A 17,043-nucleotide genomic window follows, 5' to 3' on the forward strand; every position below is an offset into this window, starting at 1 on the left:
GGGGGGAGGGGCCCCCCCCCCCCCCCCCCCCCCCTACAGTAACTTGTTTGTATCAGGGTATAAAGATGTCTCTCAGAGGGAGTGTCTTTGTCCAGCCAAGGGGGAATGGAAAGTCCTGCTATTCACTGAGCTGTGTCCATTGTCACGGGCATACGTCTTAGTATCCTCATAGAATCTGCCAGGTGCTGTTACTATGCTTTGTTGATAATAAAGCTGGCCAGGTGCCTTCGTACCTTAACAGATCTTGTGGTCACTGGGCGTTTCACTTGAGGTCTGTGGTGCCGGCTGTCTGCGCAGAGCTGGGGCAGCACACAGGGAGAACACACGCACAGCTGAACATCTAACCACACAGCCATGTTGTTTCACAAGGCTTGTGCACCACTCAAAATCATTGTTTTGAGAATGTGAGTAGTCAAGTATCAGGGGGTAGCTGTGTTAGTCTGTATCTACACGTCTGTATCTGTTCTTTTTGTAAGTGAGTAGTGCATCAGCTCCACGCTGTCTGCCTGCACAGGCGTGTATTTTACACACAGGAGCCTAGGTCTCTTAAAGTAGAGTTTCTGTAGTTTCCTTTTTCTGATGACAATAACACGAAGTTGTGTAGGGCCTTGTATGTTCTGTGACCAGGCATACATATACCTCCACATAGCTCCTGCTCCTATCCCTCAAAGACGTAAACCAAGCTGAGCAACAGAAAATCATGATGGGTAAGTTTCATCTCCCTTTCTTTTTATATGCTGAAAGACCATACAGGAACAGCGTTTTCTCAGATGAAGCAGAGCCAGGTTTCTTACCTTCAGCTAGAACAGTATCACTTGCTTCCCTGAACCTAATCTGTTTAATTTTGAAGGTGGGAGGGACATCAGCATTAAGACCCCGATTCAGGAAAACAATTAACATGTGCTCAACAGGCCCACTGACTTCAGTAGCACCTAAGCATGTGCTTAAAATTAAGAATATGCTTAACTCTTTTCCTGACTAGAGGTGTTTTCCTGTATCAGGGTCTATATTTGGTCAGATGGTGAACATGCGTTTTATCACACAGGCTAAGAATCAATAAACGAAAGTGAGACATGAGTAGAAAATTCTTCATCACAGTTTTACAAATGTCTGGGAACTCATTTTTCACACCTCATTTTTAACGTGTACAAAATCTCATGTCTGTGCACACAAAATTCAGTACAGCCCACTTGTGTGCAAAGGAAGTTTATATGCACACAGCTATGTTTTTGCATATTCAAAAATTAAATGCAAGAAAATGCACCCTCAAAAACCTAGGTGAAAAGAAAGTACCCCCAAAAACTTTCCCGCACGAAACTATGAGCACAACTGTAGAGGCTGCAGTTAGTCACTGTTGCAAGTGTCCTTACATGTCTCTTGAGCTCATGTAACTTAATTATATTAGAAACAACTGGTGTCCCATGGTTAGAAATATGTTTGCTCTCGAGGGGGAGAAAAACAATGTAAGAATATATCCAGTTTAGTTTCTTGTTTTATGATGCTTGGGACCTTTCCCAGAATCTTTCAACCAGAGTAAACTTGATTTAGAGCTGTCTCATTTGTCCAAGACTATCACTGTAATTGTTTATTACAAACAGCATTGTAGATGTGCTTGGGTCTCTGCTGACAAGTACAAAAAAGAGACAGGCCTGGCTTTACGGATGTTACAATGCAGTTTAGACAGTGTAAAGCTAAAGAATTCTTGAGATTTCAAGTGGACTGAATCATAGAATGATAGAATCCTAGAATATCAGGGTTGGAAGGGACCTCAGGAGGTCATCTAGTCCAACCCCCTGCTCAAAGCAGGACCAATCCCCAACTAAATCATCTCAGTCAGGACTTTGTCAAGCCTGACCTTAAAAACCTCTAAGGAAGGAGATTCCACCACCTCCCTAGGTAACCCATTCCAGTGCTTCACCACCCTCCTAGTGAAAAAGTTTTTTCTGATATCCATCCTAAACCTCCTCCACTTGCAACTTGAGACCATTACTCCTTGTTCTGTCACTGAGGGCTTGTCTACACTGGCACTTTACAGCGCTGCAACTTTCTCGCTCAGGGTGTAAAAAAAACATCCCTGAACGCAGCAAGTTTCAATGCTGTAAAGCACCAGTGTAGACAGTGCACCAGCACCGGAACCCCACCTCCCCATGGGACCTTTCCATCCCCCTGACTGCTGATGTTTTTTTTCTTTGACTCTCTCCTCTGGTTGTTGTTTTTTAATAAAAGAATTGTGTTGATCTGAAAGCAATCTTTATTCTATTAACTGAAAGCAAACAGAGCCCACCAAAGCAACAGACCATTATGTTAAACCTTCATAGTGCATCGTCTGCACCAATCACAATCACCTCCTAGCATTACAAGCACTGCACTCCCGAGCATAGCAACAAATATTAGTGGCTTTCAGCTTTAAACTGCCTCAAGGCATCCTTGCTCCTTATGTCCCTGCGCTGCACCCCGGTCTCTGTCTGTTCAAACTCAGCCTTCAGGCGCTGAGCCTCTACGGTCAAGTCCTGAGTGAAGCTTTCACCCTTCCCTTCACAAACATTATGAAGCGTACAGCATGCGGCTATAAGCATAGGAATATTGTCATCGGCCAGGTCCAGCTTCCCATCTAGGCAGCGCCAGCGGGCCTTTAAACTGCCAAAAGCACACTCAACAGTCCTTCTACACTTGTTCAGCCTGTTGTTGAACTGCTCCTTGCTGCTGTCAAGGTGCCCTGTGTATGGATTCGTAAGCCATGGCATTAAGGAGTAGGTGGGGTCTCCCAGGATCACAATGGGCATTTCGACTTCCCCTACAGTTCTCTGGTCCGGGAAGAAAGTCTCTGCTTGCAGCTTCCTGAATAGGCCAGTGTTCCGAAACATGCGTGTGTCATGCAGCTTTCCGGACCAGCCAGTGTTAATTTCCATGAAACGCCCACGGTGATCCACAGGCACCTGGAGAACCGTAGAGAAATACCCCTTGCGATTAATGTACTCGGTGGCTAGGTGGTCTGGTGCCAGAATTGGAATATGCATGCCATCTATTGTCTCTCCGCAGTTAGGGAAACCCATTTATTCAAAGCCATCCACAATGTCACGCACGTTGCCCAGAGTCACGGTCTTTTGGAGCAGAATGCAATTAATGGCTCTGCACACTTCCGTCAACACGAGTCCTATGGTCGACTTTCCCACTCCGAACTGGTTAGCAACCGATTGGTAGCAGTTTGGAGTTGCCAGTTTCCACAATGCAATTGCCACACACTTCTCCAATGGCAGGATAGCTCTCATTATCGTGTCCTTGCGCCGCAGGGCTGGGGCGAGCTCATCACACAGTCTCATGAATGTGGCTTTCCTCATCCGAAAGTTCTGCAGCCACTGCTCGTCATCCCAGATTTGTGTGATGATGTGATCCCACCACTCAGTGCTTGTTTCCCGAGCCCAAAAGCGGCGTTCCACGGTGGTGAGCATGTCTGTGAATGCCACAAGCAATCTCATATCGTAGCTAGTACGTGTGGCGAGATCAATGTCGCACTTCTCTTGCCTTTGTAGTTTAAGGAATAACTCCACTGCCACTCGTGACATGTTGGTCAAAGCGAGCAGCATACTGGTCAACAGTTTGGGATGCATTCGTGCGGACCGAAGAGGCAGAGCAGAACGCGCAGTACACAAACCGTTGAAAGATGGCGCCAAATGCAGACGGAAGCACAGGGATTGCTGGGATGTGAAGCAATGCATCACGGGGCATTGGGACAGGACCCAGGATGCCCCATGATCCCCTCTGTCTTCCCACAACTCTTAGCAGCAGAAGAGGAAGCGATGCTCTGTGGGATAGCTCCCCAGAGTGCACCGTTCCGAATACCACTGCAAGTGCCGCAAGTGTGAACATGCTATTGCGCAGGCAGCTGACAGTGTGAACACACAACAGCGGTTTCCCTTCAGTGCTCTCTGAGCTGCGCTGTTAGTCCCGGCGCTGTAACTCTGCCAATGTAGACATATCCTTAGTAAACTGTCATTTGTACTGAATTATATCACCTATTAAGCACTTGTCTGGAGCCTTGGGTGCTGTTATTCCATGGATATGGTACTAGAGTGGATTCGAAGTCAGGAGGACCTGAGGTTCTGCCATTGACTCCCGATGTGACTTTTGGGCAAATTACAAGTATCTTTGTGCCTCAGTTTCCTCACTGTAAAGGACTATGAGCTCAAAGGATGGAAAGTTCTATGTAAGTGGTGAACATCATTAATCATCTATGGGACAAATTCTGTCCTTGGTTACACACACACATTCCCACTGAAATCACTGGAGTTGCTTGGGTGTAAACGAGGCTGGATCTTGCCAGGTGTGTTTATCATGGACCGTGTGCATACGGCTAAGTACATGTCCTGGCTTTGTAGGCTGAATGAAAGTTAGGTGCCTGTCTCTGTTCTTCGTCTTCATTTCCATTTCCCTCTGCCAAGGAGCAACACCTTCCCTCGCAGTCCTTTGGGAACTGGTGATTGCTCTTCCATTGTAACCCAAGCCATCCAGTTTTGTTTTCACTATGCATGCCTCTCCTTGCATAATTTTCAGCAATCCAGTTCATAGATATCCTGTGGCTTCATGCCTGCGTGTTCTTGGAGGCAATTCTGCTCCAGTAACAACAAAGTGCAAAGCATGCCAGTCATGCCTCCTTCCAGGGCCGGATTAACCATGCGTGGGCCCTGCGCCAAACATATTTGTGGGCCCCCATGGAAGCAATGGCATGGCAGGGGCGGCCCCGCTCCACCCAGCCCATGGCACTATTTACAAACCAGCAGTTGCCAGATGCACAGTGGCCCGCCCGGCCTTGTGCTGCCAGCATGTCCCTTTGCCTCGGGGGCGGGCCTATGCCGCGCCACACAGCCCCCCTGCCCAGCACTGGAACATCCCCCCGATTCCCTATGGCCAGAGCTCCCCCTGGACCCACTATGCCCAGCACCTCCCCCAACCCCTCCCACAAATGCACACCACCACCCTTGCCCAGTGCCCCCCTGCCCACAGCCCCACCTAAACTGCCCAGCACCCCCGACAGAAACCCCCACTCGCTAGTGCCCCAACACACACAGATCTTCCCCGCCACCTCACAGCCCAACACCCCCCGAAACCCACTCCCCACCCCCTGCCTCCCGGCCGCGCTCGCTGGCCCTGCTGGGAGGTGACTGTGTCTGCCGGGCTGAGCCAGCCGCACAGCCAAGGCTGGTCCCGGGGCTGGGAATCACTCTGGCCCCTCGGGAGTAGCACGATCGGCCAGACCAGGGCCTGCCCCAGCCGGGCTCTCTCAAGATGCCCTTCCTGGAGGGGCCCAGGCAAGCCCCCCACCCTTACCCCCACCCCAATTGGGGGTGACAGGCGGGGGAAGACAGCTCTGGGGAGACAGGCGAGCCCCACAGGCGGTGGGAAGCAGAGACTGCCCGGAGCCGGAGGTGCATGGGGGGGTCCAGCCAGGGGCCAGAGAGGAGCAGGGCAGTGGGGTCAGGGGGTGGAGAGGATCCCTCGGCCTGAGGAGCAAGTGTTGGGTGGTGGAGAGCCAGCAAGCTGGTGGGGTCTTGGGATGCAGTGCAAGCAGAGCAGGACAGGGCCCCTTCTGAGCATGGGCCCGGCTCCATTGTAAACCCACCACTGCCTCCTTCACATAGTAGATCAGAGGCTTTTCTGTAGCTTCATAGTGTAATGAGAGGAGTTGTTATTAGAGGGCTAGGCAGGAAACAACATGTTTCTCTTCTTGAAGATTAGCCAATTTTTTTATCTTCATCCAACAAGCCTGTTCAACTGATAGACAAAATCCATTGCTTACTTGGCCGGATGAGCATGCAAATTTGCATTGACCTTTAACCAAGTGGCATAGTTTTCCAGGTGAAGCTAAAATACTATAAATACCAAAATCCAATTAACTGCTAAGTCTTCATCCCTTTTATTGAGCGTGGTGCCCCTCTCATTCTGTGAGTCAGGCAGAGCTGACAGGGTGTGTGTCTGTGGCAGGGGTGTCGCAAGAGGTTCAAGACCAGACAAACAAAATGTTTTTTAAATTGAGTTGGGTTGCTGAGGGGTGTGTGACGTTGCACTCCATATGTTTTATGAAAATATGCTTATGAATGTGAATATAATGTAACTGGAATATGCTTTATGCAAAAGTTCTCTTGTAAGGTTCTCTTGCAAAGTTTATAATCTACTGAGTGTGTTCATCCTATTTGTATGCATGTATCATTCTTGTACCTGAAGCTAGAAATATGAAGTATAACTCTGAGGTCCTATTGTAACTATGCAAAGTTACATAGGGCCATTAATGATGGATTAGAATCTTGATGGCTCCCATTGACTAGGACCATTGGTTGTGAATGGGTTTATTTACCTGCAAGCCTTTCTGTGTACGTGTGGGCCAGCCCGTGGGTCGTGAAGAATAAGGTCTCACAGGACATGTGACCATGTCACATGATACTGGAATCCATCTTAAATCTGGTACTTTTCTATTTAGAAGAGGGGGTGGGGACCCAGAGAGACAAAAGATTCCCGCCTTGTGCCAAAGCTATAAAAGGGGGTGGAACAGAACAAAGAGGAGCCAGTCATGAGAAAACCCCTAGTTTCCACCTAAGATGGCTGCTGGAACTAACGAGGACTGTACCAGGGGAAAGGATTGGGCCCAGACTAGGAAGGAGTCTAGTCTGAGGAAGAAGCTTATTGGAACATCTCTGAGGGTGAGATATTACCTGTAATCAGTTTCTTAATGTATTAGGCTTAGACTTGCGGGATGGTCTTACCTAAATCATGTTTCCCATGGAGAATGATGATGTATTCACGGCAGTTCTGTCACATGAGTCCTGAGCCCACTGAACTGAATCCAAATTGTATCTGCAGTGACACCAATCTTACCTGGGTGGAGTTTGGTAATCCTGAAAGTTTATTTTGCCAGTGTGTGATTCAGCTCCAGCGCTTCAATATGGCTTGTGTAGTGTAGAAACTCTCACGGAGATACTGCTCTCTAAAAAACCCACCTCCACAAGGAGTGTAGCTGCTGAAGGCTGAAGACATGCCCTGAGAGGCTACAGTTAGGCCCTGTCTGCAGTGGCAAGTTTCTGCGCAGTAAAGCAGCGTTCTGCCCTGAAACTCCCGAGGTGCACACACTGCCAATCCACTTAGCACTTGTCTACACTGGCACTTTACAGCGCTGAAACTTTCTCGCTCAGGGGTGTGAAAAAAACACACCCCTGAGCGCAGCAAGTTGTAGTGCTGTAAAGTGCCAATGTAGACAGTGCATCGGAGGTCAGAGATGCAGTGCAGTGATGGGGATTGAACTGCGGGCCTTGTGGCTGTTATACTTTGAAACAAGTTTCCATTAGTCAGGATTTAGCATCTGATCAGGCAAACAAGTCCCTAGGTTGGGGGGTTCAAGTCTCAGTGGTTTGAGCATTGGTCTGCTAAACCCAGGGTTGTGAGTTCAATCCTTGGGGGGGCCACCTAAGGATCTGGGGCAAAAATCAGTACTTGGTCCTGCTAGTGAAGGCAGGGGGCTGGACTCAATGACCTTTTGGGGTCCCTTCCAGTTCTATGATAGGTATATCTCCATATATTATTATTATAAGATTAATAGGGGAATTTGCATAGTGGTTACATCAGGAGGTTGGGAGTCACAACTTGTGGATTTTAATATTGGCTCTGCTGCAGTCTTGGATAGGGGCACTGTGAGGCTTAAGTAATGAAGGTAAAGCGTTTTGCAATTCTTACCTGAAAGGGGCCACATGAATGTGAAGTATTCTAACAGGTTCTTGCTTTGTTACCTTTTATTTCCAGCCTATGAAGAGCTTTGCCCGTACTTACAGAGAAACCATATTCCGCAGCCCTTCCCTTCGCAGGTATTGTATTAGCCTTTTGAGCCCATGCGAATAGTGCAAATAGACAGTGAAAATCCACCATTTTCTCCACTTCACAGTTATCTCCTTTTGCTAACCTGTCTTCCCCTTTTCACACCGCTGCTACAAGGGAGGCTCTGCAGCTGTATTAACTCCAGGCCTATACCGGATCATTCGCAAAATATTCAGGTGCCTGACACATTTTAGTAGGTTGTACTATTAAAACGTTGATGTTTAAAATCTTAGCCCTCTGTTGTTCCCCCTAGATCAGCATATGGAGAGGCCCCTCCTCAGCTGCATCCTCCCCCCTCCTAAGTGGAAAGGGGGCCACTGGGGACCAGAGCCACTGTACAAGAGTATGGGGCCTCCTTAAAATACCCGGTGAATGGCCAGATTTGGGGCAGACCTTTTCTGCATAGCAACAACTACTTGACAGGACAAATGTGAGGGGATCTGCTTTTGGATATTCCCCTCCTGCCTCCCGCATCCTGTGGATTTGTTCTTGATGGGGATGGACTGGGGCCTTGTAATTTTCCTTGCACACTCTATCACTATCTTGCAATTTTAAAAGATGTTTTAGAGACTTGTTATTTGCAACCGCTACCTCTGTATGTCCATGGAACGTTCTGTAGGGATATGGAGGAAAGTGCAAGTCCTCACTGTGCTTTATTCCATTCATAGACCACCATTAACCCAGGTCCTGATTTGGCAAAAGAATCTTCACATGGAGACCTTTACTCCTGTTCAGAACTCCACTGTAGTTAATGAGAGTGCAGGGTACTCAGCACTCCGCAAGGTCAGGCCCTTAAGGTTCTGTTCATTCCCTTTACTGAATGAAAGGTGTGTATGCTACAGGATTTGTATAATTAAAGAACATTACCTATTGCCCTCTGGAGTCCCTCCCATTTCTTCCCCACACCCTGGTTCACCAGAGCAGGGTTGCCTTCTTATCTTCAAACCCCTGAGGGGCCTGATGATTTTTCTCATAAAACATCTGGTTTCCGAGAGAGGCAAACTGAAAAGCTGCCACTTGAAAAGATCCTGATTAAGGGAGAAAGAATTTTCATGGAAACTAGATTAGCATGTCAGGGACATATTTGGATCTCAGTTAAAATTACACTGAGCTTGCCAGAGTTCTTAGTTCAAAGTGCTGCTGCTGGAATGAGCAAGGAAAGTACTTCCAACGCTCAGACCAACTGCCTTTGTGACTAGTATGAGTTGATGTTGGCTTCCCCAGAACCTGCACCTTCTCTATAGTGCCTCCTAAAGGTTGGGATTGGAACAGCTACCACTGTGCGTGGTCTGTGAGCTCCCCATATTCAGCATTCTTACACAATTCCCTATAGTCTGTAAGCTCCTTCCTAGCCAGTTGCTCCTTCACCATTCCCTGTAGTGACTTCTTTTGGGAGGTTGGGACAGGAATAGCTGTGAGCTTCCCCACAACCCATTCCACGTAGAGACAGTTGCTGCAAAATCCCAACACTGAAGTACACGTGCATGGATAATCTCCTTCAGTGTCTTCTCAAAAACAAAACAAACCCACTAACAATATGAGTCCTTTATCAGGGACGTGACATCTTGTTCGGGTAATTGTGTGGAGGAGAACTCCACAGCAAAGAGATTATAGACTCCAAGGTGTAGGAATGAACTACATGCTGTCCTACAATGGAAAATATGGTAAATATTTGCCACCAGGATGTATTCATAGATGAGGTGTTCTATTCTTATCAGTTTTAATAATACTCGGCAATTATATATCACTTTGCATTCTCAAAGACCTTCACAAACATCAGCTAATTAATCTTTACAGCGCCCATATGAAGGACAATTTACTGTGAGAAGTATAGTATTGGATGGTCTTGGATCCTGCACTGTTTTGAGCCAGCACTTATCCTCTTCAGGGTACTCCAGAGCTGGGGTTTCAAAAGACTCTTCCATAGGAACATGGGAATTGTCATTCCAGGTAAGACCACTGGTCCATCTCTTCCAGTATCCTGTCTCGACCAGTGCCCAGTACCAGATGCTTTAGAAGAAAGTGGAAGACATCCCATAACAGGTAAGTTTGGAATAACCTACCCATAGGGGAAATTTCTTCCCAATTCCATCAGTTAGTGGTTGTTTAGCCCCCTTAAAGCAGAAGGGCTTATATTACTCATCATTTTTTGTATCCTAGCTAATGTAATTGTAGATGTTCTCATTATCCATTTTCTGTTTGGTAAGCAATTTCCAAATTGACACATCTTGAAAAGTTTGGGAGAAGGATGGTACAGAATTCCAATACACTGAAACATGAATAAAGGATTTTTAAAATTATTATACCCATTTGATTAATGAGACAGCAATTCTGTTAATGACTGCAGTGAAAATTAAGAGGTAAATAAAATGGTTTGGGGCCCAGGGAATTGGTTCTTACAAAATTTTTATTTTTGTGTTAGTTATTCTTAATGGATGAGTTTCACTATATTTAAAATGGTCAGATCTTGAAGTCTTTCATTTTTACACAGTTCTTACTCAGGCAAAATTCTCATTGAAGTATGTATATCTGTGTATCTTATGCCTTTGCGCTATATTCTTAAATGTACAAGGACTTCGCTGTCTGTAGAGACCAGCAGCCACTTTGTGTTCAGCTCAGTGCAGACCATTACAGTCGAGACACACACATTCTATCTGTAGTTGATCTCTGAATTTAAAATAAAGTCCATTCTGGTTGAAAGTATGAGAGGTCACTCTGTGTAGAGAAAATCAAAGTCGGTGGCAGTTTTGTCTGAGGAAAGAATGAGTAAAAACTCAGGCAGCGATCTATCTACATGTTTAACTTTACTACCATGAGAGTCCCATTGTGGTCAATGGGTACTACTCATGGAAGAAGTTAAGCACATACATGTTTGTAGGATCAATGTATGAGTAAGGATCTCAGGGCTTAGCCCAAAGATGTAGTCCAGGGGAGACTGCATAATATAGGGTCCAATACTGTCTCATCTACCTTTGCTTGGAGGTTTGCAGCTGGTATATGCAGAGAATTAGGCTTTGTCTACACTGGAACTTTGTTGGCAAAACTTTTGTCATTCAGGGTATTAAAAAAACATCACCTCCAAATGACAAAAGTTTTACCGACGAAAAGCGCCGGCGTGAACAGCGCTTTGTCAGCAGGAGCGCTCTCCTGCCGACGGGGCTGCTGCTGCTGGTTGGGGGTGGAAGTTTTTTGACAAACAGTAGCTACATTGCATGCCTTTTAGCGACACAGCAGAGGGGTGGGTAGTATAGACAAAGCCTCTGAAAGCAGGGAAGTGTTGTGAAAGGTTGAAGATTTTCTGCTAGAAATGCTCCACGAGTAAATGGGTTAACAGTTTTCATCTCAACTTTCAAAGCAATCTTTGGAGTGTTCTGCCAAAAAAAGTAATTTATGTTCATAAGAGAGGAAAAAGTCTTACTGAGATTTGTGTGCGTAAGAGTGTTCTGCACACACATTTCTTAACAGACATATCAAGGCACTTAACAGACTGTTTGCTTCAAAGCCACTGTGGGGCAGTCAATGAGCCCGTTAATGCGAGCTCCCTCCTATAGCTTTCACTGCCCCAGGGCAAGACAAGGAAAGAGTCTCTGCCAGACGCAAGTCTTTACTAACAACAGGACCGAAATCCTCTCTCTCTGCTGCACTGGGGAACGTCAGGATAGCCATGTCTAAAAGGAAGATCTGCTGTCTTGTGCTGCTGGTCCTAGGGCTCCTGGCTATTGCAGTTGCTGTCATTGTAATCCTGGGGCTGCCCGAGTGTGCTCCTGGAAGTTATCTGCATGCTGCTGTAGCAGCTGACACTGAAATCTGTTCAGACATTGGCAGGTATGTGCATGGACTTTTCTGTTTGGAACTTGTATATGTAGTGCACTCTATAGAGCCAGAATGAAAGACAGGTAGATAATACTAGAGGTTATAATTAAAACCAGCACTTCCCAGTGACTGAGCAGGAGGCTCTGGGTCTTACCTTCTCCCCTAATCCTCAGTCTGAAGAGTTATGCCAGATACCTGAGCACAAACTCCTGATCGTAGGTCAAGTTCAGTCCTGGTGTAAGAGCTCTGAAACATTCTTAGCCTTACATACCATAGGATATTCCTTTCCTTCTCTCACATCTGCTCTGCATACCTGTCTATTTCCTGAGGGTGCAGATAATGACTGTCACTCGTATTTGAGTGTGACTATGACTGGAACCCACAAGGCAGCTCTTAAGGAGAAGCAGGCAGTAGATTCATCCCTCTTCACTGGGCAGTAATCTCTGTTCAGCAAGACTTTAGAAACAAACTGAGAGAAGGTGAGGAGGAGAACATAAAGGGGAGAAGTGGCATTAGGCTGCAGGGAAAGACAAGTACCTATGCTTGTGTGTAGCGCTGCCCAGGCTGGTCGAAATATCCTTTATATCCATAAAAGAGGAAGCATGGGGAAATTATTTCACTTAATTATCTTATCAGTGCTGAAGAAACAAAGGCAAATGTTTTGCAGCTCTCCAGATCCCGGGTGTGGAGAGCTGGGGAACTTCTGATAGATCTTTATGGAAATAGGCATGACTCAGTTTCCCCTTTCACTTTGTATTGTTATGCCTGGGTGTGAAGGAATTAATTTCTTTCTGGAAACAAGACAGGCAATGCATTGATTGGGGCGGGAGAGGGGGCAATGTCACATAAGCATGAATGAACTATCAAGAACTGTCAACCTTTAGAAGCTATAGAATCATAGTCTTCTCAGACCATTTTATCAACTTTGTGGTGTGTGTATCTGTGTAGACTTGGGGAGGAGGGGCGGGAGGTGCAGAAATTTTCCGCAAGAACTAAAGGTGGGGGATTAATGCAAATCCCTAGGCAAGTAAACAAGTCTGGAGAGGCAGCACCCCTCTGGGGAAAATGGCATCTCTTGGTTTGTGCGTATTGAATAAGGCTACCAAAGAACTGAGAACTCTCTAATGTGACCAGCATATCATAAGGGAGGTGTCACTCTCATTGAATCCAAAAACTCATTACATTCTTTGGGACAGACCCTGACATAAGGGTATGAAGGACTTTGGACCCTGTCTGGGTCTCCACGTTGAAGAGGGGTGACACCTGCTAGGGGTGACAGGTATGCATGTAAACTCTGGCTGTCAAGATACAGTATGTTCTTTTGGTGAATTGTAGGAGGAATTGCTGACTAAATCTCTAGTCTGGAGGGAAAGGTGGGTTCCTTCCTTGAGTAAGGTGATGGCTAGAGGCCTGAGACTTGAGTAGGGTGCCCTCAAGGTGGCCATGAAGGGGCTAGAAGTGCAGCTAGCTTTAGAATTTGTGACACCTGGCTCAGCGAGTGGCCGAGTCACTAGGAGGTGAGGGCTCAGCACCTCATGTGATTGGACCCTGACCCATGACTCAAGCCACTTAAATAAATAAAGATATCCTATCTCCTAGAACTAGAAGGGGCCTTGAAAGGTTGAGTCCAGCCCCCTGCCTTCACTAGCAGGACCAAGTACTGATTTTGCCCCAGATTCCTAAGTGGCCCCCTCAAGGTTTGAACTTACAACCCTGGGTTTAGCAGGCGAATGTGCAAACCACTGAGCTATCCCTCCCCCCACTTATGCTGGTAGCAACATTTTCTCTTATCTGCACTGAGTGTTATGCTAGCATCCAGCCCTGACTCACATTTACTGCCACCATGGGCAGTCAGGGAGCATTGCTGTGTTATTGGAATAAGGACGGCCCAATGTTAGGGAGCCACATGGGTGGCTAGGGAGAGTGGGATTCAATACCCGGTTTCAGTACAGACTTTCTGGGTGACCTTGGTTAAGTCTCTCACTGTACCTCAGTTCTCCCTCCATGCCTCACAGGGGTGCCGTGAGGGTAAATCCAGGAATGACTGTGAGGTGCTCAGGTACTGTGGTGATGTGGGCCAGAGAGGTTCCTGAGACAGACAGATACAAGGACAGGTCTCTAGCTAGCCTCAGCCAAACCTCACTTAGAATAGATTAGACTAGATTTGAATAGAATCATAGAACTGGAAGGGACCTCAAGAGGTCATCTAGTCTAGTCCCCTGCACTCATGGCAGGACTAAGTATTATCTAGACCAGTGTTTCCCAAACTTGGGATGTCGCTTGTGTAGGGAAAGCCCCTGGCGGGCTGGGCCGGTTTGTTTACCTGCCCCGTCCACAGGTCCGGCCGATCATGGCTCCCACTGGCCACGGTTCGCAGCTGCAGGCCAATGGGGGCTGCGGGAAGTGGTGGCCAGTACATCCCTCGGCCCGCGCCGCTTCCAGCAGCCCCCATTGGCCTGGAGCAGTGAACCGCAGCCAGTGGGAGCTGCGATCGGCCGGACCTGCGGACAGGGCAGGTAAACAAACCGGCCCAGCCCGCCAGGGGCTTTCCCTACACAAGCGGCATCCCACGTTTGGGAAACACTGATCTAGACCATTCCTGAGAGGTGTTTGTCTAAATAAACTGCTCTTAAAAATCTTCAATGATGGAGATTCCACAACCTTCCTAGGCAATTTATTCCAGTGCTTCACCACCCTGACAGTTAGTAATGTCCAGCTTAAACCTCCCTTGCTGCAATTTAAGCCCTTGCTTCTTGTCCTATCCTCAGAGGTTAAGAACAGTTTTTCTCCCTCCTCCTTGTAACACCTTTTATGTACTTGTAAACCCCTCTCAGTCTTCTCCTTTCCAAACTAAACAAACCCAATTTTTTCAATCTTTTCTCATAGGTCATGTTTTCTAGACCTTTAATCATTTTTGTTGCTCTTCTCTGGACTTTCTCCAGTTTGTCCACATCTTTCCTGAAATGTGGCGCCCAGACCTGCACACAATATTCCAGTTGAGGCCTAATCAGCGAGGAGTAGAGCAGAAGAATTACTTCTTGTGCCTTGCTTATAACACTGCTCTACAGCCAAAATGCTTCTGAAATAAATGTAGTCAAACTTTACTAATTCTGGGTCACTGAGAACGAAAATGATGCTTAAAATTGTTGATTGGCTCTAGTTTTCAAGATATGCTATTGGGTCAGTATATACGACCCTTGACTTGGGAATGGCGGAGGATAAGTGAGTTATAAAGGGAAGGGATCTCAATTTAAACCAGAAATGACTAAAATACATCTTTGACTGGATCTATGAATAAATCTATGACTGGGTTTGGACAGTACTTGCTTTTTAGGCAAAACAATGAATGATGCAATCTGAAGCTGGTATTGCGTCATACATGATATGAATTGCATCATGTTATTCCTAGAAGTCATGGATGATGCAATCATAACGAAGCTTACATCACTCTGCTGAACAAATTGCCCTATATCAGCTCTAGAAATCATACAGTGTCGTGCTCTCTTATTTGTCAGTGTTTGATTTTGCAAAGGGACACATTTCTGTTTAGCCAAAGTGAGCAGAGATGCCTCGTACTTGTGTGAACAGTGCAGATAACTTCTGCTATGTTTGTGGTGAAGTGACTTTTGCATCACAAAAGCGCAGTATAACCACTATGGTTAAGAAAGCCTATCACCTTTATTTTGGCTGCAAAATTGGAGATCAGGACAAGAGGTGGGCCCCACACATATGCTGCAACACTTGTGCAACAAATCTTCGCCAGTGGTTGAACAGGAAAAGGAAATCTATGCCTTTTGCAGTGCCAATGATTTGGAGAGAGCCAACAGATCATACCAGCAATTGTTACTTCTGCATGGTGCCTCCAGTTGGGAAAGGTGTGTCAAAGAAGAAAAAGTGGACTGTGCATTATCCAAACATTCCATCAGCTATACGCCCAGTACCCCACGGAGAAGGACTGCCGGTTCCTGATGCACCAGAATCATTCTCACTTGAGTCAGACGAGGAAGAGGATGAAACTTCTGGTCCTGAACCATCAATGTCACAGGACCCACATTTTCTCCCATCCTCCTCCTCTGAACCACACCTCATAACACAAGGTGAACTGAATGACCTTGTCAGGGATTTGGAATTACCCAAGAGTAAGGCAGAGCTGTTGGGCTCCAGACTACAGCAGTGGAATCTCCTGGCAGGTGATGTTAGGGTTTCCATGTTCCGGTGATCGTCAAAAGGATCTTGTCCCATTCTTCTTCATGGAAGGTGATCTTGTAGCCTGCAACAACATCGATGGTGTGATGGTAGCCCTCAACATCGTTCACGATCCAGATGAGTGGAGACTGTTCATTGATTCATCGAAGACGAGTCTTAAAGCTGTTTTACTGCATAATGGCAATGTTTTGCCATCAATTCCAGTTGGTCATGCAGTCCATATGAAGGAAACCTATGACAACATGAAATAACTTTTGAGGTGCATAAACTATGACCAACATCAGTGGCAGCTTTGTGGCGATTTGAAGGTTGTTGCTCTCTTGCTTGGTCTGCAGACTGGATACACAAAGTACTGCTGTTTTCTCTGCGAATGGGATAGTCATGCAAGAGATTCCCACTACATCAAGAAAGATTGGCCACTCCGACAGTCATTGGAGCCTGGGAGGAAAAGTGTTCAGCATCCACCACTTGTTGAATCAAGGAAGATTTTGTTACCACGCTTACACATCAAGCTGGGTCTGATGAAGAACTTTGTCAAGGCCATTGACAAAACACAAGCAGCTTTCAAGTATCTCCGTGGAAAATTTCCAAGGTTAAGTGAAGCTAAGATAAAGGAAGGTGTCTTTGTTGGTCCTCAGATTCATAAACTTCTTCGAGATGATGCATTTGACCATGCACTGCGTGGTAAGGAAAAGACGGCATGGAAAGCCTTCCAGTTAGTGGCAATAAATTTTCTCGGAAACAACAAGGCAGACAACTACAGGTTGTTGGTGGAAAACCTCCTCAAGGCATACAAAAGCCTTGATTGCAACATGTCACTAAAGATACATTTTTTGCACTCTCATCTAGATTTTTTTCCACGGAACTGCGGAGCAGTGAGCGACGAGCACGGCGAGCGATTTCACCAGGACATTGCAACAATGGAGAAACACTATCAGAGCAAATGGAGCCCATCAATACTTGCAGACTATTGCTGGACAGTGACAAGAGATGCTCCATGTAATGAATACAAGAGACAAGCCAAGAAGCGCCGAGTAGACACTGAATAGGACTAAACTATGTACATAATAGTTTTTTGCCTTTTGTTTCATAATACATTTTATTTATATAACCCTTTTGCTGATTTTTAAAGTGTTACATAAACAGGACAGGTGAAATATTATCATG

General features: G+C 46.3%; 1 protein-coding gene across 3 annotated transcripts in view; it reads left to right on the top strand.

Moving 5' to 3' along the window:
- Window positions 1–17,043, top strand: part of GGT5 (gamma-glutamyltransferase 5) — a 112,558-nt gene that overhangs the window by 59,268 nt on the left and 36,247 nt on the right. For 2 of the 3 annotated variants that reach the window (XM_034791266.1, XM_034791267.1), the window contains exons 3-4: window positions 7,786–7,847; window positions 9,655–9,807. Coding sequence is in view for 1 of the 3 variants with exons in the window: in XM_034791265.1 (XP_034647156.1) it covers window positions 11,522–11,682 (161 nt within the window). In the remaining 2 variants the exon portion in view is untranslated. Of the gene's footprint in view, window positions 1–7,785; window positions 7,848–9,654; window positions 9,808–11,179; window positions 11,683–17,043 lie in introns of those variants that run through there. The other variant, XM_034791265.1, reaches the window with a different exon arrangement.

Source organism: Trachemys scripta, chromosome 15 (genome assembly GCF_013100865.1).
Source record: "Trachemys scripta elegans isolate TJP31775 chromosome 15, CAS_Tse_1.0, whole genome shotgun sequence".
In the NCBI taxonomy this organism is placed as follows: Eukaryota; Metazoa; Chordata; order Testudines; family Emydidae; genus Trachemys; species Trachemys scripta.